Source organism: Varanus komodoensis, unplaced genomic scaffold, assembly GCF_004798865.1.
Source record: "Varanus komodoensis strain SLA01 unplaced genomic scaffold, ASM479886v1 scaffold78, whole genome shotgun sequence".
Lineage (NCBI taxonomy): Eukaryota > Metazoa > Chordata > Lepidosauria > Squamata > Varanidae > Varanus > Varanus komodoensis.
In genome coordinates this window covers 531,158-555,188 of record NW_025336455.1, presented here as the reverse complement: position 1 = coordinate 555,188, position 24,031 = coordinate 531,158, and the positions used below count along the sequence as shown (strand labels likewise).

At 51.6% G+C, this 24,031-nt stretch overlaps 1 protein-coding gene across 1 annotated transcript; it reads right to left on the bottom strand.

Moving 5' to 3' along the window:
* Positions 1-2,052: 2,052 nt before the first annotated feature.
* THEM6 (thioesterase superfamily member 6) lies at positions 2,053-4,535 on the bottom strand. Its single transcript, XM_044453227.1, has 2 exons — positions 4,032-4,535; positions 2,053-3,021 (listed from the first exon to the last, which is right to left on the bottom strand). Exons 1-2 carry the CDS (start codon positions 4,533-4,535, stop codon positions 2,908-2,910), a joined length of 618 nt encoding a protein of 205 aa, XP_044309162.1. The 3' UTR covers positions 2,053-2,907.
* Positions 4,536-24,031: the final 19,496 nt, after the last annotated feature.

The window sequence follows — 24,031 nt, the reverse complement described above, 5'->3', positions numbered from 1 at the left end:
TGACCCTCAAGTGGCCCTTTCTTGCTCTGGTGTCCGATGACAAAAACATCCTCCTTCTAAGTACCTGAATAAATAGATTAATCATCGTGTGTTAACACCTACTATTGTTCCCGGGCCTATAATTTGCATTGTTTAGTTGCACAAGAACTGGCCATTCCCGTTCCTCTGATCCATCTGTCCATGCAGCTTTCTTCTGGAAGCCATAGCAGATACTGCTGGACCATCAAGGCGGCCTTGGAAATTCGGAGGGCAGGGGGCAAAGGCACCCCTCCTAGAAGCAGTGGGCTGAGCACCTTGAGGCACTGTCAGCACCTGGATGGGTGACATATGATCCTACCTACAGAGAGCGACCTGGAGAGCTGGACCATTTTTGTTGAAGGCTGCCTAGAATTGCCAGAGTCGTATTTTCAAAGACATGCATTTCATGTGTAGCTACTGCTGTGAGTTGTTCCCCATTCGTGGTTAGGTCTTTTCTTCCTTGTTGCAAAAACATGCCCCTCCTGTTGTTTTAAAGAATTGGGAACAATTGTTTGGGTGGGGAAATAATCTAATTGAGCGAATATTCCCGCAAGTGATAACCGACATGATAACCAGCAAAAATCATTCAGAGGCACCATATAATATCCATTGCACCTTCTATACCACAGTCCAGGACAGCAGCTTTTCCAGATGATACGTTATGCTTTGTAGACCTACTTAAGATGTTCTAGGATAGCATAAAGTCAACCAGAAGTAACTACTTGAATGTCCTCGATGAGAGGTAAATATGGGTTTACTCTAGGAAGAAAGTATGGTCAGGCTTGCCTGGACAAACATGACAACACAAATGGAAACAAACCAATTGAAAACCCGTGGTTCTCATGTGGTAGCACCAGATCCAACTTTTTACATGCATTTCATATACTGTTGCTCAAAAATATCCGTGGTGTGTCCATGTAAGGAGGATTTTTCCAAACCTCGGATTGGCTGGGGACTATGATCTAATCTTCTCCAATGGGTGATGGAGGCAACTTTGGTTCAATCTGTGGTGAGCCTGGGAAAGGCCGTCCACCCGAGGTTGCTATCCAAGTGGCTGCACAACTTGGGCCAGGTGGTGTCATCAGTATCGGGGAGCCAGCCAGGTCCATCTTTGGTCCTTCATCCTCCAAACCTGTGTTCACCCCATCCCTGGACAATATGGCAGCATCCTTTAAGAAGGCCTCTGATCACAGAGATGTTGCTGGCATAGTGGGAGGAGAAAGGAAGTCATTTGTGCTTCTCCGTCTTCCTCCTTCCATTTAATCTCTAGATGGCCCTTTGAGCCTCTCCAGGGGAGCTTCTGGCTGGGACTGGACTGCAGCTAGAGAGGGTTTCCCTTGTCCTTTTCTCTCCCCACCCAACAGAACCCCCCTTTCCCTCCCTCCAAGGCCACATTTGTGACCTGGGATCAGTCAGCATGGTCCTTCTGGTGGCTACTCAAGAGGTAGTGGCTTATAATGCTAAGCCCTCCCCTGAAGTCAGAGCTTCGTCTACTGAATCGCAGGGGGACTCCAAACAGCCCTCTGCTCCCTGGAGTGCTCTCCCAGAGACTCTAAGATTGTGCTCCAAATGATGGAAGACGCGTACATGAATCGGCCGCTCTTCCTCTTCCCTCTCTCACCTTCTTCTTTTTGTGTCATGCCTATTGGGGTGGGAGTTGTTACTTCTGGTTGTAAACTCCCTGGACATAGCAATGCAAAAGCAGCATATAAATATGAAATAAATATATAAATAACACATGTTCATCACAACTGCTGGCCATTCCTTTCCTTCTCCCAATATTTCTTTACTAACAGATTCAACTTCTCAACTTACTGAACACTCACTTTACTACTGTCCTATGTAATAACAACAAGAAATAAATTAATTCCCAAGTGTGTGTGTGGAGATGGTTTTGTTTTTGTTTTTAAAGAATGCACCACATGGGAAATTCTGCTGATCCCATTTCACCATTAAACCAGACTTTGGGGAGGGATCTGCATGACATGAAGCTCGCATTGCACCAAGGAGGACCTTGGTGGGCGTGGAAGGGCGTGACGGACTGATCCTGCTTTATTAGGGTTGACTCATGCAAAGGCTGGAGACAGGATGTGCGAAGCAAAATCCTCAGGCAGGTAACGCCTAATGCTGGAGTTGCGTTTTGAAAAGAAGCCTCCACTCCATGCGCCATCAGCGAGCCAAAGACATGATCGGAGTGTTCTTTGCACAGCTTTGCACCCCTGGCATTCTAGTTTGTGAAGTGCGTGTGTCCCTTTAGTTATTGATTGGTGCACACCTATGTTTCTACTTAAACATTCATGAGGAAGCAACTAATCTAAACGAAGGCAACTGTTTGCAAACCGGGGATCATCTTTCTAAGTTCTTGTCTACTGGTCTTCGGACCCTGTAAGACTAGGCTGTATTGATACTTTGGCTTTTGCAATAACCTGGATCTGTGGTCACCCTGAATGAAGACCAAGGGTTCCTTTGGAAGCCTAAAGCATGACTCTCCAATGCTGCCTGGGCCATGGAGGTTACCTGATGGCTTTCTTTCAATGTTGCTCTACTGCGCCTCTGCGAAACTAGCGTAAGGCTTAAAGGCATTCTAATCTGGATCTACCCATAACCATTGCGCACTGGAAGAAGACGGGTCGGCTATTAAATACATGCGTGTCTCAGCCCAAGCATATGGCAGCTTCGAGAATACTTTCACGACGGCTCCGCCAGAGTGCCGCCGCGAACGGCCCCTGGCGTCAGAAGGCCATGGAACTGCCTTGCCAAAAAGATTATGTGGCCTTGTCAAAGGCTCCCCTTCTGCTGTGGAAGAGCTGTCCTAACCCGCAACGATTCGGCTGAGGTGCAAGCTTGCTCTGCCAAGAGTGCAGTACGGGGCCGCTCTGAGCAATCCCACTACTGGCTTTTGCTTTCGGTTTGGAGCCCACTCTCTGCCCTCAGCTTCCGGCTGCTGGCTTCGTTGTACTTCATCCAGTGCTGGACTTCTTCTGGAAGTTCCGGAGACTCCACCTGCATTAGAATAGAAACAGGGTCAAACTTGTACAGATCTGATATAGAGCGCCAAGAAGAGGGCAAATTAAATTTAATTCTAGCATTGTAGCCCAATTCTCCGCATCCATTTTCAAGAGCAGAAAAAGTTTAAAATGAGAGTAACATGTCTGTGTGTCTAGGAAGGCAGATATATTTTAGTGTGGGAAGATTTCAGACTTCCTGTTTGCCAACAGCAAAAACCTACCATAAGTTTCAGCTAATTGAAAGCCCATGCATTTAAAAGCCCATGCATTTAAAATGCTTCAAAAGCCTGCTTTCAGTTTTAAACCTTTATTTTGGTCTAAGTGCAATTTTTTACGGTTGTGCTTTTACTGTGTGGCACACACCTTAGCACAGGGATATAGGAAGAATCTGTTTTGGGTGAGAATCTGTCAGATTCTTTGGCTTGAACCCTGGCCCTTTTTCTTGTGGCCATGAATCTGACTTTCTGGCAAGCGCACTGAGCATTCATGGAAAAAAACTTGTGGGAACACCACGCAAATGGTGTTTCTCTTCCTCATACTGGCCTTGCAGCCTTTCTTTGGGCTGCAGATGCCATGGAAGAAGATTGCTGGTTAAGCAACTGAGGTCCCTGAGCATCTGCCAATGGAATGTCAGCAGCTACTGGAACAAAAGCAGGGCCTTCTTCAGCCCCATATAGCTTGAGAAAGGGTGGCAAGTTTTACACACCCTTTTCAAACATACCCGTTCACACAGGCTTTCCCTGATCAGTGAAGGATTCTATTACTGGCCCGCTTAACTGGAGGTACTGAAAATAATTAAGCACATGAATCTTTGGTGCTCAGGTCACCCACGCAGATTTTAACCAGGCCCGCCCCCGCTTCGCTTCCAAGATTAGCGCGCTCGGGGCCGCACGGAAGCCGACTGGCGCGCGCTACATCGCTGCGCGCTCGCTTCTGCCCCCCGGCGCGGCGACTCTGCCCCCCGGCGGCATCGCGTTTCGCTCCCGCCCCGCCGCCCCGGCTTACCTGGCGCCCGCAGAGCCGCGCGACGGCCTGGGCGGGCGAGGCGCCCTCCACGTGCAGGCGCGCCAGCAGCACGGCGCAGACGAAGCCGTCGCGGGCGCGCACGAAGCGCTGCTCCGCCACGAAGGCGCGCGCGTCCCAGCCCAGCAGCCGCGAGCGCACGGCGAAGCGCTCGGGCAGGCGCAGCGGGCGCCGGTAGCGGCAGCACGAGGCGGCCAGCACGAGGCGGGCGCCCAGCGCGCGCACGGCGCCCAGCAGCCCGCAGCGGGCCAGGTGCGCGCAGCGGGCCAGGTCGGCCTCGCGCGGGTAGCGCGCGTTGCTCATGTGCAGCAGCAGGTCCAGGTCGGCGGGCAGCACGCGGCTCTCGAAGCGGTGCTCCTGCAGCAGGGCGCGGGGCGCGGGGCGCACCAGCCCGGCGCGCAGCGCCGCCAGCCCCATCCGCAGCAGGTGCCAGCCGTCCAGCAGCGCGAAGAAGGCGGCCGCGGCGCCCAGCAGCACGGCCAGCATCTCGCCTGCGCCGGCCTCTCTCCCCCGGCGTGCGGGGCTGGGCCGGGCCGTCTCGGGAGCAACCACCGCGCCGCGCGCGGGGAGCCGAGCTGCAGGGATGCTCCGCCTCCCCCCGCCGCCGCCTGCTCTTGGGCCCTCCCGCGGGCGCGCGCGCCCCCTGCACGGCTCCGCAGCGGCTTTTCCCGGCGCGCCGCCGGTTCCGGCAGCCGAGCGTTTGCCGGGCGCGGCCTGCGCGGCGAGCAAAGGGTTGCGTCGCTTCCAGGGGCGGCGAGGCACCGGGAGCCGCCGGTTATGTCTGCGTATTTTGGCTTGTCAGGCTTGCAAATCGCCCCGCCACCTAAGCACGTGTCCCTGTTGTCCCGGAAGAGGAAAATAGTCATGCGAGATTCAAGCCGGCCTCCATTTCTAATGCAGCCCTAAAAACAAGCTTGCTTTAAAACAGAATAAAACCCCAAGTGGGTGTTTTTGCACCAGCTGCCTGTAAAAGATAGATGCATTATAATTTCTCATAAGGGTTTCTCAGTTAAGGCTTGAAATCCCCAAACGAAAGGTGCCTGTTTTAAAAGGCCACTTTCCTATTTCTGTTTTATTTCCTGAAGGGAGAAGGTAGCACACAAACAAATCATTAAGGAGCTTATAGAATCTGGATGTTTTCCCAATTACGGCAGTGTATTTTGTGGGATGGGGGATAGAAGTGCAGCCAGAAGAGCTGACCATTCTTTGAAGTATGCAAACTGAGCAAAGTGTATGAATTCGTTTATTTGCATAATTATTTTTCTCCTCTGTTCTACCATGGAGCAGGGCACAAATGCACCAGCCACTCTTTTCAGCCTGGTGACCTCTGAGACATTACCAGGCACTGCGACTGGATTCTAAAACTTATATCCACAGCTGCAAGGACTAGAAACTTGAAAACTGAGGTCCTCTGGGTGCAGGATGCATCTTCCAGCCCCTGTGGCGACAGCCTGTGGTTTGGCTGTTCAGCAAAAAATTGTGGGACGCCCCTGGTCTTGTTGGTATATTACATGGGGAGAGAGTCTGTTTGTGCAAGAATCTGCAAGCTTTTGAGTTAGACAGAACACTTTTCAGCAGAAGTCTCCAGCCACTCGTCGCATTTGCCTTCCAGTCCCGTCTCAAGGATGGATCAAGGATTGTTTAAGCTTTGGGTGAGGCAGAAAAGATGCCAAGAGGGTCTGAGAACAAAATTGGAGGCAGGGAGAAGGCAAGGGGAAGCTTGAGTGGGGTAGAGCTGAGGGAGGGTGCCACAATCCTATGGAGAAGGGTGCAAAGGACCCTCCCTGTGCAGTTGTAGGCTTGTAGGGAAATATTTGGGAAAACAGATCTAAGTGGATCATTGACCTGCGAGAAGAGGAGGAGGAAGAGGAGGAAGAAAGTTTCTGCAAGCTGTCTCCTGATCATCCTTTAATGACTGACTGGCTGTCAAGGAGGTACCACTGGCCCTTTCCAGGCCCAGAATGAGATGCCAAGAGAGCAGAAGAGCTGGGAGCAGTTTCCTGGTGTTAAAGGGTCCCAGTGGTCCAGAGAATATGGGTCTTTTGTGTCACAGCCTTTCATAATCCCAATAAAAGGGAAGCGAAGTTCTTGCAAAGTCATTCAACAGTTTTGCAGGTTCGAGACAAAGGGATACAGTTTTTCCTTTAGCTCCTTCCTGGTGTGAAGTAGGGATGGTGGGGAAAAGGGGGGTGGGCCCTTCTTTGGCACCCCCAGCTGCAGCCTGGACAGGGTGTCCAACTTTTGACAAGTCCTCGATGCGAGAGGAAGGCAGCATATGAGTGAGGACTGCTCAAGGCCAGTCCAGGTGAGCAGGCTGTGATCCCACAGGGTTTTGGAAAGGCCGGTTTCCCCCAAGGACGATGCCCCCTTTTTCTCCCAGCTCAGTTCTAGGAATGGAGAGCTTGAAAACGTGGTGCCAAAGGGCCACCCGTCTTCGATTTGGTTGGGCTGCAGATGGCCCAGGCAGCGTGACCACTCAAAGGTGGCCGGCGGTGGAAGTGCCGTCTTCCCCAGCGCCAATGTCTGTTGGCCTTGGGAAGTGTCGGTTCCGGCTCTGAGCGTCCCAGCAAGCCGAGCTCGGAACAGCAAATAAACATGAGCTCTTGAAGGGGGAGGAGGGCACCCGCCCCAAATCAGCAAGGGCACCATTTTGGGGAACCTGAAGCCGGCTTGTCCTTTCCATTTCGTCTTGCCTAAGCAGGATGGCCCACAATCAGCGTAAAACGTCCCGTGTGGGGCACTTCTCCGCTTGCCGCTTCCTGGCAAGATCTGCAGTTTTGCAAGACCTGTGGTTTCACAAGAGTTAGCAGGAAGGGATAGGAGGGAGTGGAAGCTCGGTGGCCCACCCTAAAGTTACTTTCGAAGATCACGTATACAGTTCTCCGCCTTCATAATGAGCTCTTCCCATACCCTTTCCCAGACTGGTGGAACAGAGCCTCTCTTTCCAGAGGCAGTCTACCTTTCTCCCAAAGAGCAGAGTCAGGGTGCACTTTGTATTCATAGCATTGGGGATTGCGCCATTTCCTCCACTGCCATTTTGCTGGCTTCAGAGTTAGAAAGTTTAAACCGAATTCCAGCCATTTTGTAGAACAGAGCCACCTTAGGAAAAGGCCTCCTGGAGGCAGTATAGAGCCATGAGGACTAGTCGCCTCGGACAGCCTTCTCCAGGAATTTGCCCAATCAATTCCCCTTTTGAGGCCACCTGGACTGATACCCACAGTGAATTCCATTTTTTAACCCTGCAGTGTGAAGAGGTCCTTCCTTTTACCTCCCCACATCAGCTTTGGGATGATCCCTTTGGATCGGAGAGCCATGGGAGAGGGAGGAAAATGCTGTGCATTACTTTAAACACCTCTGCCATGGCTCCCCTTCCTCACCACCTTTCTATGCAGAACAAGCCCAGTTGTTCCAGTCCCGTGATCATTTTTGCTGCATTTTCCCCAGTCCAATAATGTCCTCTGTCAGCAAAGACCAGAACTGTACACAATATTCCAAGTGTGGCCACACCGAAGATTATTAAAAGGACATCAAGATTTTGGCAGTTCTGTGTTCTGTTCTGTTCCTAATTCCGTCTAGCGTGGCGTTTGCCTTCGTTAACAGCAGCCATGCAATGCACTGGGGTGACTCTCCCATGGAGCTGCTTGACCTCGCCACTCACCTGCCCCGGCCTCTCCCGTCACTAGCTAGGACGCGCCTGCCAGACAAGGGCAGGGTACAACCTGCCCTTGTCCGGCATTTCAACACATTCTGGATCTAGCTGAACGATGGAGCTACCAAAGCCGGATTCAAGGATACGTTTTGGACTCTCAGCTTCTGAAGGGTTCCCACCTGGATTCTGTAGGGTTCAGTTTGTTACTTTCCCCCCAAATGTACTTCTGTGTACAGTTACCACTTGGCCCATTTAACCCAGCCTTCCCTGGCCAGCCAGTGGGACATACCCTGGCCAGGATTCCATTGCATTCATTCATTCATTCATTTCTGGATTTATATCCTGCCTTTTTCCTGCAAAGGGCTCAAGGCAGCCTACATCATTCTCCTCCTCCATCTTATCCCCACAACAACAACCCCGTGAGGTAGGCTGGGCTGAGAGTCTGTGGCTGGCCCAAAGTCACCCACTGGGCTCCATGGCCGAGCGGGGACTAGAACCCGGATCGTCTGAGTCCCAGTCCCACGCTCTTAGCCACTACACCACACTGGCTCTCCTGTTTTTTCCCCTGTTCCCATCATCCCTGGTTTGTGAGCATGCCAGTTACTGAAGAAAGCTTCTGTTATGCAGAGTAAGCTGGACTCTCAGCGGGTCCATTTGAAATAAAGACTGTCTGAGGAAGGTCTGTGGACAAGACACTGACAATCAGAGTGAGCATGTACATTTGTTTGTATTTGCATGTTTCCCCATAGTCTGAAGGTGTTCTGGGCAGCTTGCAGAAAGAAGCAATAAGCATAAAATCATAAGGTCATAAAGCAATTAAAACTGTAAAATCCAATAACCAGCCTACAGTCCAAATAACATAATGTACCAGACAGGAGAACATGAAAGCAAAAAGCATGGCATACTATTAATAAGCAATGCTGAAAACGAGTATTAAATTAAATGCCTTAACCTGGCAGTGGCTGACAAGTAACGAGGATCCTACACGCGCCTTCTTGGGAAGGGCATCCCGCAAGCGAGGCGCAGTAACGGAAAGGGCCTCTCCTCGACATTTCCCCTTTTCCCTCATTAAGGGATGGCTCACGAAGAAGGGGATCCACCGCAGAGCTTCATGGTCTGGTAGGGATATGTGGAGGCAGGTGTTCCTTCAGGTATCCTAATCCCAAGCTGCTTGGGGCTTTCGGTGTTGCTCTGAGCACTCTGAATGGGGCCCGGGTCCCAGGATGCCCCCGTGCAGTTGGCGGAGGACCGGCGTGGCGGCTCCTCCAGGGCTGGTCCTCGTGAACAGCCGCGCTGCTCTGCTCTGAGTCACCTGGAGTGCCCGGACAGTCTTCCAAGGCGCATGAATTCAGGCGAGAGGTGACCAGCTCGTGGCTCACTGCGGCCAGGCTCAGCTTGCCCAGGATGGGACGGAGCCGCAGAGTCAGCCTGAGCTGCTCGACGGTGCTCCTGGCCACGGAGGGCCCCTGGGAAACAAGTGGGAGCATCTCCAAGCTGCAAGCCTTGTCCGTTAGGGGGAGCACAACCCTGCCCAGGGACAGCAACTCCCATCAGCCCTAGCCAGCACAGCTCATGTTGGGGATGATGAGAGTTGTAGCCCAGCACCATCCAGAATGCTGCTCACTCCTTTAAGGCAAAGTGTCTGAGCACTTGTGTAATTTTTCGGGGGCTTTTCAGAGATCCTTGCTCCGTCTTTGGCAGAAATCCGACTGTGAAAGGCTCTTGGCCTCCCTTTTATTTATTTCTTTTGTTTGAAATGGAGCACATGCTGTGAACACATACAGGGAAGGCGAGAAGGTGCCACAGGAATAAAACCCTTATCTGTTGTTCAGTGCACGCCTTGGGCACATCCAGGAGAGGAAGGGGCTGCAAGAAACCTTTGGGTTAAGGGCGCAGCATCCCCTTTTCACAGAGGTGGCGTGGGGGCTGGGGGGCTTTGTGACTTGCCCAAGACTACAAGCCCAGTCAGGCCTCAGCCGTGCCCCAGTGGCCGCTGTGCCCCCCCCCCCCCCAAGTTCCCCTTACCTGCATCTTTGAACTGTTCTGCCTGACAGGCAACATTTTTCCTATTGTCTCCGTGTGCAGCTCATGGTTGCTGAGGGCAAAGAAGGTGGGGGGGGGGTGGCGGCGGCATTATTAGAGGGGGGAGTAATTGGGACACAACCCCCCATACTCCTTGCACAAATCAGCTGTGGATCCATGCAATATCCGCTATTTTAGATTTTATCCAAAGTGAGCAACATTCTTTTGCATTTTGCCTGGGCACCAAGAGGGCAAGAAACTTAATTTTGCAGATTCTTTAAGAAAGGTTAATCCTCAAGTTGAGGATTGCTGTTGTCAACTGAAGATAGATTGTTTTTATTCAAGAAAAGGCCCCAGACTAAACATTGGACTGCAAGGCTGCGTATGTCCTGGAAGTTTGAGAAGATTGGCCTCTTCTCATAAAAGAATATTGGAACTCATGCACCTTCCAGTATCCTAGGAAATATTTACATTTTTACAGGACACACATGCCTATTTTCCTGTTTCTGTTGTACGTCAGGATCCCCAGTATTATAAAACTCCAAAGTTCAACTCATAACTTGTAAGTTAGCATACAGGAGTTAAAGGACTAGAGCCCTTTAACCAAGGTCAAAGTCCTGATATCCTGCCATTCAGATGGAAGAATGGCTTCAGGATTACGTACTCATGGCCATCTGGTCGGCATGTCATGAGCAGAGCTGGCTGGAGCTGGGGGTCAGACTAGATGGCCCCGGAGACCCCTTCTGACTCGCTCTGTTTCTATTAAGAGAAATGATGTGTTTTAACTATGAAGCAAGCATGGACAGAAGGGTCGTAACTGTGCAGCTTTGATTCTTCCTTTTTTCATGGTTATATTCCTGGGGCTCTCTTGATTTCCCTGCCCTGTCTCCGTTCGAAGGAAAAGCACCAACACGCTTGTGTACAATGCCCTCTGAAGGGTGTTTCTGCTGTTTTCACGCTCTGGATGATCTGCGCAGGACCCTTTCCCAGATGCTCCTCCTCCGAACCAGCCCAGCGTCTCCCCAAAGCTTCACAGTCGGGTCCAGAGGAGCCCCGAGGCCACGGCGGCTGTGACGACCACGGCGGAGGACGTGGTGGAGGCTGGCTGCCCAGCCCCGACGTTGCACAGGTCGGTGGAGCAGCAGTAATCCGGGTGGTTCTCCCCTATCCCGTCTGGCTCCGCTGGCACGCAGACTTCGGAGCAAGATTTGGTAACAGTGATGTTTCCGAAAAAGGGATAACCTGAAAGGTATGGATTGGAAGAGGGTGTCAGAGAAGGGGGCACAAAAAGATCGGATGGGGTAAGAAGGGGAAGGTAAGAAGGGCCTGCCGGATCAGGCCCAGGGTCCACGTTCTGTTCAGACGACCCCGTGAGAAACCCATCTGCAGGACAGGCGTGTGGCAGCACCCTCCCACCCATGTGCCACAGCAACGGATATGCAGCACGTTGCCCGTGTCGTGCGGCTCTGGCGGAACAAGCGCTTCCTATTTTCGCAAGCAGGTTCTGTCGTCACAGATGTCGTTCTGCTGAGCCGCGATGCGGGCGAAGAGCCAAGGCTCCGGCTCCGGCCTGGGAGCACAAGCCCCCTCGTGCTGGGGGAGGCGCCGGCCCAGGGTCAAGCGGGGGAGGCGGAGGAGTCCTTTGCCAGGCTGCGCGCGCCCGTACCTGAGTCCACCGAGTGCACCGTGGTCTTGCAGGTGCCTTCCCCCTCGGAGCAGTTGGCGATGGTCAGGCAGTTGGCCAGGTCCGTGGGCTTCGTGCAGGTGAAGCATCGCAGGGAGAGCGCTGCGGGAGAAGACGGGGCGCATCAGGACGCTCCGCAGGCCTTGCATTTCTCTGCGGCTGGCGAGGGAGCTGCCACAGGGCTCCTCTGAACGATTCTGGGAAAGGCAGCCTGCGGGGCTAAAAGCTGCTGATGCAGGCACACCCCCCTCCCAGCCAGCGCTGTCTCTTCTGGCTGGTGGTGGACCCCCGAGCTGGCAGACTAGCCCCGATTGCTGCCTGTTTTGTTTCATTTAAAGGGACACCCCCGGGATTGAACCCGGAACATTTGACCTAGAGGGTGTCAGAGTCTCTTTACCAAAGGCAAGAATGAACACCAGCACCCGCAGGGAAGATTGAATCTCCCTGAACCCCAGTATTTTTATGGGTGAGATCCTGCGGCTACTTACAACAGCGTGCTACTGGGTAGTGGTCTCCACTGCCTACTACAAGCTCTTAGAACATACACAGAGTGTCTTCTAGATTCTGAGTCACATGGGCCCAGCAGCTGGGCAGTAGATGACGAAATAAGGGGAGCGCAGTCAGAAGCAGGTGAGGGGTCTGCCGAGGGGGCTCAATGCAATGGCATTTGATTGCAGGGGATTTACATAAAAATCACTGAGGCACAGAGATTCCTGTGGGCCTTGGCATGCAAATGCGGGTGATTACAATGCTGTTAACCTGGCAGCCTTATCAGCCCTTCCTGATCCACGAAAAGAATAAACCTGGCAGCTTCTTGGGGAAGCCATCTGGTCCCACTTCTAAAAGTAACAGCAAATGCCAAACAGTAAGCTGGCTTGGAACTCGGGTGCCTTCTGAGAAAGGGGTGCAGGTTTGATTTTAGAACACAAAGGCACATATAAGCAACTTTTTCCTTCCAGGATTCATCTGACTTTTCCCAACAAGGGCGTGCCTGAGCTGTGGCCCCTCTATCCCAGAAACGTGCCAGAGGGTGAGGGATTCTTGGATCTGTGAGTGGGAACGCTGTGGGGGAGTCTGCAGCCTTGCAGTCTAATGTCGAACTTCTCCGTCCCCTCATGCTCACCGAACCCACGAGGAAATGGCGTGTGCCCAGGCTTCAGGAAAGGGTGTCTCCCGAGGCTGTTTCTGCTATTTCTGTGCTCGGGTGGGGTTGTATGTTTTTCGGATGGCTGTGTTCACCTCCCTTGGGTGGCGTCCCTGAACTTGTTCCAAAACATCCCGATGAGCCAGAGTCCTGCAATCTGATGGACGGCCCATCTCTGATTGCCAGATGGATGGCAACTGCCTGGAGAGCTTATTGGGCAGTTGAGAAATTAACTAATTGTAACCATGGAGATGATGATGAATCTGAACAGGTGAGGTGGGTGCCCCCAGGGTCCACGGACGGGGGTTCTGCTCTGGGTGGGAGCCTAAACTGTAAAGGAGTGATGCTGAACTCTGCCCGAACCTTCTTTCCCAAAGAGGCTTCAGCAGCTTAACTGCTCAGAGGACACCCTGGAGTGGATACGTGGCCCCCCGACACGGGGGGGGGGGGGTTGGAACACCTGCAGCACAAAGCTGAGGAAGTAGGTCACCTGTAAGAGTCGCCAGCCTACCCTCGCCCCATCCGGCTCAGCGACGCTTGCCGTAGCCTCCTCCAACCTGGCGGACCGGGTGACAGCAGCCCGCCCCACCCATCTTCCACGCACCTGCTGGCCACGCCGGCAGGGGATGATGGCAAGTCTAGTCCACCACCTCTGCAGGGCACCCGTTTTTATTTATTTATTTAGTCCCATTTCTATGCTGCCCCATAACCCGATTCATCAGATAAAGAGATAATAAAATAATAGAGAGCACCTTACGCAAAATACGCTCAAATATATTTTGCGAAGGCTGGGCCGTGCCCGCTGGTCGCAACCCCCAGGGGGAGCTCTTCCCACATTTATTTGGAGATGCCGTGACTGAGCACAGGGATGGGGGGAAAGCTGCAGCCTGTTGCAAGCCCTTTTTCATTGGCTAAGTCCTTTCCCTGGTGTTTTCTCTCCAAAAGCAATGCAAGTGGGCCCCTCTCCCCCAGTCCATTATTTTAAAATGGTTCTGAGGGTGTGGTGGCTTTGATTTACGCAGATGAGCTGCCTGGACTCTTTGGCCGTCCTCGTTTGGGGGTAAGAGGTGCGTCAGTCAAGAAGCACACGCCCTGGGAGGGGCGGCAGGTGAAGGTATGTGCAGGGACATTGCATTGGGAACCACCCCCGGGGTGGGGGGGCATATCTCAGAGGGATCCCCCACATTGCCAACACCTGCAGGGGATTCGTGTCCTTCGGTGCGATGGGCGCAGGGGCTCAGTGCTTCCTTTCTGCTCAGGGCAGCTTTTTCCATCAAAAAGAAAATGGAAAGGAAATTTTGTCAGCCCTCTGGCCAACTTCTTGTGGGATTTTGACACCAAATTTCTGGTTCACTGAACTGTGGGTCCTCTCCAAGGTGTTTATGGGATTTCTTCTCCTATGAACAAGTAATCAGCAAGAGTGTCCCATCCCAGACTATGCCTGCCCTGGAAGCCATGGGGCTGAAGAAGCAGGATATAAATCTCAAGAATAAATGATAAATAAGCAGTCTCTGCCTAGCAAAAAGTTTGCGTGGCTTTCCTAGTTTCCTGTTTGGCTTCACTGGGGCTAATCATATCACTGCACATGGCAGTGAAATAAGCTTGCAGAAATACACAAATGGAAAGACAGGAAAGTGAATTGCTTTTACCTAGTGCAAATGACTATTTAAAAGGTTTGATTATTGTTTGATTATTGAAGCACTTCCTGACAGTCAGGACCTCCAGGGTATGGAATGGGTTTCCACGGGAGGTGGTTGAGGCCCCATAGGAGAGGGTGTTCAAGGACAGGCTGGACATGCACCTGGTGGGCATGTCGTGAGCGGAGCCGGCTGGAGCTGGGGGTCAGACTAGATGGCCCGGGAGACCCCTTTTGACTCGATCTCTTTCTGTGTTTGTTTCTATGTTTCTATGAATTGTAAGGGTAACCTGTATGGCCCTGCATAGGGAGGGCGGGGTTAAGGCGTGATGGGATGCCCCAGCCTGGCCGGTGCCCCCCACCCATACTGCCTTGGCGGCCCGTGCCCATCGCTGGCACCTTTCAACTGACCCCCTGTAGAAAAGGTTTGAGGACCCCTGGCCTAGGTCAAAGATTCTCCTGGCTTGAGTTCGGAGCATTTCTATAGGAAGGGCTCTGCCACTGAAAAGGAGCTCAACCCTGGCTGCTCTCTGGAAGGCCAGACACTGAGGCTCAAATACTTTGGCCACCTAATGAGAAGGAGGGACTCCCTGGAGAAGAGCCTGATGCTGGGAACGACTGATGGCAAAAGAAGGAGGGGAGGCAGAGGGTGAGGTGGCTGGATGGGGTCACAGAAGCAGTGGGGGTGAGCTTGAGTGGACTCTGAGGGATGGTGGAGGACGGGAAGGCCTGGAGCAATGTTGTCCATGGGGTCGCGATGGGTTGGACACAACTTCACAACTAAACAATCAAACAAGCTGCCATTGAAATTGCCAAGCACAAACACGTCATAGAGCAGATTAGAAACTCACTGCAAGCAGGGATGCCTTTTTCTTGCAGGACAGAGTGCGGTTGGATGCAGTGTGCCGTCAGCCCCGGGGTCAGTGGGCAGGCAGACACTGCAGGAGTAATTTGACGTTTGCAAGAATCATGAGATCTACCAAGCAGAGCCTGGTGCAAAATACCTTCACGTAGAATTTAAGCATTCTGAGCCAAGCAATTGCTCTAAGTTCAAGAACCAAATGGAGCACTCCCAAATCCAGCCACGTGACTCCGAGCGTTCCTTCATTTCAGCAATATAATGCTGCTTTTGGTGGCTTGGTGAGGTGCCCTCCTATGTGCAATTTGGCAAGAAAAAAGCATCTTTTTCCTGCCTAAATACACACAGGGAAAACCTTTGTTGCTTCTGTCTTTGCCTCTTGCTGATAAATGGAGAGTCAGAAATCCTGACTAATCTACTGAAAATTACCCAGAGATATAACAGGTCTAAATCCACCTTCTGCTCAACTCCAGAGCAGTGGTAGGAAGCGCTGATATTCAGGCAACAACAGCATGAGCCAGTGGGGTGCTCTGGCTGAGTGCAGGTCTGGGACATGGGAGATCCGGGTTCTAGTCTCCATTCAGAGGACTTTGGGCCAGTCACAGACTCTCAGCCCAACCTACCTCACAGGGGTGTTGTTGTGAGGATGAGATGGAGAGGAGGAGAATGACGTGATCTGTCTGGAGGTTTTTGGAAGAAAGAAAGGTTATAAATTTAATGATCAAAGCCTCAGCATCCTCAAGTGCGTATCTCCAGAAGCCAATAAAGTTTCTCTATAGGGCCCAGAAACTAAGGTTCAGAATTGTCCAGAGGGGAAAGAAAAGACTGCTTCTGAGCTGGCACTGTGTGCATTTCTCAGTCCTTGAGTAAACACCACCAGCCATACCATTTCCAAACATGATTCTGCTCTAAGGCTGCTGCCCTTACAGAAAACCTCTTTTAAGAAAGATGCAGGTAAATTAGAAAGGGTCCAGCGGAGGGCGACAGAAATGATGCAGGGTTTGGAGACACTGGCCTGCGAGGAGAGACTCAGAGAACCTGGCATGTTCAGCCTTGAGAAGAGGAGACTGAGGGGGGACATGATATCCCTCTAGAAGTACCTCCAAGGCTGCCACAAAGAGGAAGGCCAAGATCTCCTCTTGCTGATGCCACAGTGCAGGACATGGAATAATCAGTTCAAGTTGTGAAAAGCCAAATTCAGGCTGGACATCAGGAAAAGCTTCCTCATGGTCAGAGCAATGGGGCAGTGGGACCAGCTGCCTGGAGAGGTGGGGGGCTCTCCCACACTGGAGACATTCGGAAAGAAACTGGACAGACATCTGATTGGGATGGTGTAACCTGGTATCCTGCAACAGCAGGTCATTGGACCTGAGGGCCTTCATGGCCTCTTCCAGCTCCGCTATTCTATGATTCTATGGTCACAGCCAAATCCAGCAGCCCCAAAATATTCCTCGACGAAAATCAGCTTACCGAGTTTCCAGGAAGCCACGGAGATCAGCCACGCAGCTAGGAATGCATTCATCATGGCCCGCTGTGCCTGCGCGCTCTGGCAAGCTTCAGGTGCTCCCCTCTGTTCCCTTTCCACGTGCGTTGTGTGTTCACAGATCCTCTTCTCATCCGGCAGACTGCAGATTGCCTGCAGTCAAGGCAAACAGGTTCCCTCGGTTCTGGAGAAGAAAATATCCCTTCTCTGGGCCCCACCTCTTGCATTCTCCACCCTGCTCATCTCAGGATCTGCCTGGGGGGACAGAGAAGATGTGTTGAGCATAGAAGCTGTGTGGCTCAGAAAATCACCTGGGTTACACCCGGATGGAAAGGGGCTGGAACCCTCAGCGGTCGCTCAGGGATTATTGCTAGGAGGCAATGCAAGCCTCTTGTGCTCGGCACCTTTCTGCTGGAATGCCTGTTCCCCTCTAATTCTACCCCTGTTCCCTGTTTATATCTCTCACTAATGCCTCATGGAGGCAGGCCAAATCTCTAGAAATGTCCCCTTCCTTCTTAGTCCTTTGTTCTGTCTTTCCATTGCCGTCTTCAAGGCAACCCACAACACAAAAGGCAGCGTAGGAAACGCCATAAAGGGGAGGACGCTTGGTGGAAGCAGGACTTAGCTGGTTCCTGGAATATTCCTGGTGGTAGGAGCAATGGTGGAAATTGAAGGGGTTAGAAGTTTGTCCTTCGCCCTCATTGCTCCTGAACGTTGCAGGCGACTGGGAAGGCAGCAGTGGGGGGAATTCACAGGAGTATCATGCTGTCCCCCTTTGAAAGGGAAGATCAAATACAAGATGGACTGGATCCATAAAGGAAGCTACAGCCTTGAACCTGGAAGAGCTGAATGGAGCTGTCATAGGACATTTTGGAGGGCTTCCTTACATAGGCTGAAGGAGACTTGCTGGGACATAACAACAGTAGACAACATCTGAGCAATTCGACAGTGGAACCAGTTCCCTGGAGAAGCGGTGGGTTTTTCCACACTGGAGGCATTCAAGGAGAAACTGGACAGCCCTCTGAGTGGGAGGGTGTGACGTGGTGACCTGCAACGGCAGGGGGTGGGACCCGAGGGCCTGCTTGACCTCCTCCAACTCTGCTATTCTACTATTCCACAACCTCCTTCCTCCTTTCTTCTTCTTCTTTTGTTGCTAGTTGCGAAGTCGTGTCCGACCCATCACAACCCCATGGACAACACTCCTCCAGGCCTTCCTGTCCTCCACCGTCCCCCGGAGTCCACCTAAGCTCACACTGACTGCTTCAGTGACTCCTTCTTCTTACACTATTTCAACTTAGCTGGACGGAAAGAGATCGCTGGACTAGTTGGACTCACAGATGCTCTTATTTCTATTTACCGATCTGTCACCATCACTGTACATGGTATTTTGCAAAGCTGCATGAGCAAAAGCAACAGACCTTCTACCTTAAGAGTTACCTGGAGCTTCTGCAAGAATTTGTCATCATTATCTCCCTCCTCTTTTTTTACTTAATAATATTCTATAGGTGAGTGTAGGTAGGGAAGGTACTGGAAAACTCTGCAATGGGCTCAAATAATTTGAGAATTCTTTTACTCTGACCTGTAGATTCTGCAGAGGATCAGCTTTTGCCAAGTCACTTGCAGATCAGTTTTTACATACCGGAATTGCACGCCCATTGAGTCATAGAAAAAATGTGAAATTTGCTGGAAGCTATGCTAATATACACACCATTAAACAACAACAAGAGCAGTAGCAAATTGCACTTTCCTCATACACTAAAACATGAACATGGAGAGATTCAGAAGTACCCATAGGTGGAAGGGTGCATTTTTCAGCACAAATGCAAGTCCAGGAAGCTGAGAAAAATCCAGCTCTGGCGATGCCTGGTTCAGAACAAAGGCTCAAGTGCAAGAGGTTGAGGACCAAGGCCAACATTTGATCTGTGATGCACAAGGAGAGACAGAGAAGAGATGGAAATTGAGAAAGGGTCGTAAATTGGTCAAACCCCAATTTTCACACCCAAAGAGAACGATCTTTGTTGTGAATTTTTTTTGGTGGGGATTTAACAAGAACCTCATCTTTTCCATCTCCCTCTTTGGTCCACAGTGGGCATTTTGTCCCCAGCTTTGAGGGGCTTGGGCAAGGCTAAAACCAAGACTGAGTCTGCCAGCTAACTCTGTGGATTTGGAACAAAGACCAAACTTTCCTCCCGCTGGGAGAGCGAACGGGGAAACCAAAAAAGAGAAGGATTTGGCTGGGAAGTGTCCCCCAGCACCACCTCCTCCACAAAAGATCCCTTGCCTTCAGCTGCCAGGGTGGGGTCATGGAATGGGAGCCCCCCAGCCGTGTCCACGGGGAATCCCTGCAGCAGCCTGAATTCCCAGCAGTTGCGCTTAAGTGAGCAAATGCGCTTGCGCAGCTGCAGGTAAAGACTAAAAGCCTCAGTAAGATGATGATGATGATGATGATGATGATGATGATGATGATGATGATGATGGACAGCTCCAGGCAGCCAATGGCCCATCTTGAAGTCCTCTTTTGTGATCACAAAAAAGGGGGGGACCCCCACCAAGCTTGGTGGTGGCCCGCCGAGGGAGGGAAGCCTCGTTTCTTCTACAGGACCCCCTGGATCCTGACTGGAGGACAAGGGGGAAGGGGGGAGGGAGTGGGCTCATTCCCCACGATGCACCTGGCCATCTCCCAGGTGCCTCAGGGACAGGGTGGCTGAGCGTGGGGTGCAGCCCCACCCAAAGAGGAAATGAAGGCACAGAAGATGCCCGGCGAGCCACGAGATGCAGGTGGGACAGACGGGGCGAAATCTGTGGCGGGGGGGAAGGTCAGCAGCCCTGCCATGTAACTGGTCTCACTTTCATTCCTGTGCCCTCACAGCTGTGGGCCGTCTATTGCCCTATGATCACATCCAGCTTGAGGGCAGGGTGCTGAGACTTGGTCAGCCCCTGGGCCAAATCGGGCCGCCTGGAGCTCCAAGGTGTCCCTAGAGATGTTCTCTAGACGCCCAAACCGCCTTTCCTATTTCCCCCAGCCACTGATCATTTGGGGGCTTCAAGGCATTTGCACCATAACCCCCATTCTCAAAGTTTGGAGTGCTTCAGTCTCTGGCTGCCAGAGGTTTAAGTCAAACTTGGCTGGCTTTTTCACACAGACCGGTTTTGCCTTTGTGCATCGCTGGAATGTGGCATCTGAAAGCGAGAGCGTCTCCAAAAAGGAAACCGGTCCTGGGCTGAAGGACCTTCTTCACCCCTTCTTCAGGGAGCAGTGCAAACAGGGCAGGGACTGAAGGCTTAAGCCCAAGAGAAAGAAATGAAAGGGGTGCCGGGAGGGAAGTCCCGGAAAGCTCGGAAGGTGGAGTGCTGGGTGGAGAACAGAACTAACTCATCTTGCTACCTCACGATAGCTACACAAAATACTCGCACACCTCACCACCTCTGCATGTTTTGTGGGGTGGATATGTTGCAAAAAGACTGTTTAGCCTGCAGTCCAAAGCACTGTGCCCGTTTTCAGTTCCTCCTGGAAGCCAACCCTGCACTGAGGCCTGAATAATCAGGAGTAGGCACAAAACCACAGTGCCTTTTAACCAGGCTGTCCAGAAGGACTTTAAAAAATACTGAGCATCATGAATCAGCTTCTTGTCACTCCAGGTTCGGAGAAGCCTAAGCTGCTATGAGAAATTGGCACAAAGACACCAACAGAGAGACAGGTGCGTGCAGAAATGTTGGGCCTCCCTGTGCATTTTCAGAGATCATGTCTTCCAGACAATGAACCACAGGGGAAGTTTTCCTGGCCTGAAGCCCAGAGCAGAAAACATTTGCTCTGTCGTCTTGTCTTTCATTTTACTCCTGGAGGGGTCTATGCAAAATATTTCTTAGTTATAACAGTGCAACCCTGTACAAGCCCGTGGATGTGTACATTTCTCCAGGTTTAAGGGGCTTTATGCCCGCGCAGGTGTGCATGCACGCCTATGAAATGCATTTTAAAAGGACTTGGCCCTTCGTTTAGATGAACCTCTGGTAACACCAAGATAAATTATAGGAGCACCATCTTTGGAAAAGAACAATTCGAAATCATGCAGCAGCCCCAGCAGACTTGGCACACGTAATTGTGCGATGCTGTGTGTGTTTCAGAGAAGTAGCCGTACAATTCCCAGCTTCCCACACTCTCCGTCTGAACCGACACAGGTCCGCATCGTCAAAAACCCAGCCAGGAAAGAGATCTTCCTTCCATGGTTAAATGGCACCCGAGCCCATGTGGCTTGGTGGTCTGAGTGGAGACCTGGAAGATATCTTGCTCTTCACAACACACTTCCGCTCTGGAAAAATACTGGCGCGTTGTGTCTACCCCATAAACTCTGGGTAGAACTGAATCGGATGGAACCAGTTTTGCAATTTCAGCCCAAGGCACCCGAGATGAAAGAGGAGCTGAGTGACCTGCGACTCCAGAGGTGCCTTTCAGGAGATGTGGCTGGTGCAGGATCCATCACAAATTCCTGGCATGACACTTTGGGAAAAACCCCCACACAGGTCACAAAAACAGCAATCGGCACCATCAGTGTGGTGCCCTGAGGAGGAGGAGAACAAAGTCCAGTGTTTGGTGAAGTTTGAGCAGGAGTTAATTTGCACTGAGGCACTGGCTATTCTGAAAGCATCACTCTGTTTTTGCAAGTCTGACCTGCACGATCCCAGCTGTATGCTTATCTGTTCATTATATTCATATAATAAATAGATAAGCATGCAGGATTCTGTGAAGAATAGGGTGGGTGGGTATCTGGGTGAAATCAGCTGCTGTGTTTGACATTTGAAGCACTGAGGACTCAATCTTCTGCATTCCAAGACTGGAGAAAACCCCAAACGAACCAAACTGCTTCTGCAACACCCAGAATGTCAGGCTGGGGAATGCTGGGAGTCTATGACATTTTTTCCTGTCGAAAGCTGCATAGGATTGCACCCAAATGCATCCATGACTGAACTGCAAAATCTTGCAGATGGCTTTTACAGATGAGCCATGATAAATATTGGGGCAGAGAGGAAAATCCCAAACTACTAAATTTTCTAATTGCTCTTGGCCATTGGGTTGCAGTTTCCCACTGTAGTTTTCAGCATGTGCTTGTTCTTAGCTTCGCCACCTCTGAGGCAAGCAGGAGCCATGCAAAGCTGGAAGACCCAATTCATAGCAAAGGAATCCACGTGAAGCAGAATTAAAACCGTGATGCCGACTGCCGGTTAAAACAACTCCCAGGCTTGTTTATGGGCAGTGCTTGGGCTCTGTCTTTGTTTCCTTTCAGCTTTGTTCTTGAGAGGAACCCAAGGAGGCTTAATGATTCTCCTTTCCATTTTAGCCTCAACAATATTTATTTATTTAATTGAAGCTTTCATAGACTGTCCATCTACTGGCGTCTTGGGAAGTAGGGTAGGCTACAAGTCCATGACCCACCTGCTAAGCTTCATGGTCCAAGTGGCCCAAGCAGAACCCAGATTCTTGAATCCCAGTCCAATGCTCTAACCACTAGGCCACACTGGCTGTCTTCATCATTAGTACCTATTTAGTGACATCAGTGGCGGAGAGGTAAGGAAGCAAATTCAGAGCAAGACAGAATTTTCCTCTCTGGTTTTCAGAAGCTGACAGAATTTTTGAATAAGGTGTGTCAGAGTCTCTTTACTAATAGCAAGAATGAATTACCAGGACCTGCAGGGAAAACTGAATCGCCTTGAACCCCGGCATTTTTATGGGTGTGATCACCCAGATCCCCCGCTGTGACTTACGACAGCATGCTTTCAGGCAGTGGTTCTACAACTACAAGCTCTTAGAACATACACAGAGTGTTTTCTAGATTCTGAGTCACATGGGCCCAGCAGCTGGGCAGTAGATGACGAAATAAGGGGAGCGCAGTCAGAAGCAGGTGAGGGGTCTGTCGAGGGGGCTCAATGCAATGGCAGTTGATTGCAGGAGATTTACATAAGAATCACTGAGGCACAGAGATTCCTGTGGGCCTTGGCATGCAAATGCGGGTGATTGCAATGCTGTTAACCTGGCAGCCTTATCAGCCCTTCCTGATCCACGAAAAGAATAAACCTGGCAGCTTCTTGGGGAAGCCATCTGGTCCCACTTCTTAAAGTAACAGCAAATGCCAAACAGTAAGCTGGCTTGGAACTCGGGTGCCTTCTGAGAAAGGGGTGCAGGTTTGATTTTAGAACACTAAGACACATAAGTCACCCTTTCCTGCCCGGCTTCATCTGAATTTTCCCAGCAGGTGAGAGAGAGAAAAGGGACAAGGAGAGAGAGAGGCCAGGGCGGATGGACGAGGAGCAGGTTCGCACCATATTTCGTGATGCTTCCATGCAAGTTTGGAGGTGACCTGAGGGCACCTCTGGAGGAACTGCTACTGGTCAGCAAAGGGCACGGCATTTTGCATACCCATAAAACTGCTTTCAGCTTCTGCAGGGGAGAATGAAATGAAACAACGGGAGCTTCCGTGTATTGTTCGGGTGAGAAATCAGGGGGTCTGTGATTGCAGAGGCAACACCCTCTGGGAAAGGGCATTGCAGGCGGGCCAGTATTTTTCCAAGTCTCTCAAGCAGAACGTGTCGCCTCTTCCACCAGCCAGGGCTGCACACAGATGTCACCCCTTGCGCAAGACCAACATCCTGCTTCTGCCCCAGCCCGAAGCGTCCCTCCTCAGTCCTCAGCCGCTCCCAACTCAGGCAGTTGCCCAAGAAGAACGCTGTGGTTGATGGTAATGAAAGCGGCTGAGGACCCAGGAGGCCCAATGGGGTCACATGCCCCCATCTCTCTCCCAGTGGGTCACACTGGGGGACCACCGCAGCTTCTGCACCAAAGCCAGGCCTGCACCCTGGCTGGGGTGGATTTGGGTAGCCCACCCCACCCATGAGTGCCCGGGGCTGGTTGGCCCCCACCTGCTCAAGGACCTTCCCCAGGGAAGGCACGTTCATGCCAGCTGAAGCTTCCTGGGGCCTGCTGGTTCCAGAGGGGGCTTCTTCAGGGGGGCCTGTTTAGGTGGCGTTGGACCACCTCCTCTTCCGAGGACCACCTCCCTGCCCCAGCCGGCTCTTCCCTCCCAGCTACCCAGGGAAGCAAGGATCCGGCACGGACGTGGCTGCACACCCCTGCACCAGTTGAATCTCAGCCAAGACACTGGACCGGGTGGGGCTCTTGGAAGCTCGCCTGGTGCAACCACTGGGACAATATACTCTCCATTTTAAGATTTGTTTGTTTTAATGGGGGTTTTATTGCTAGTTGGAAATGTTATAGGACGCTATGTTTTGTTTTATACTGTCTCACTGTTAAACTGTCCTGAGATTGCAGTGAAGGACAGTCTAGAAGGGTTTCAAATAAGTAAGTAAGTAAGTAAAAGTAAGTAAGTAAGTAAGTCCTGCCAGATGTTGAGATTTTCTTCTGGCAGTGCCTTTAAGGCTATTGCGATAGTCCCCAGGAGATCTTTAGGGCCAGTGTACAGCCACCCCAGCTGACCCTAAAGAACTGCACCGGGCTC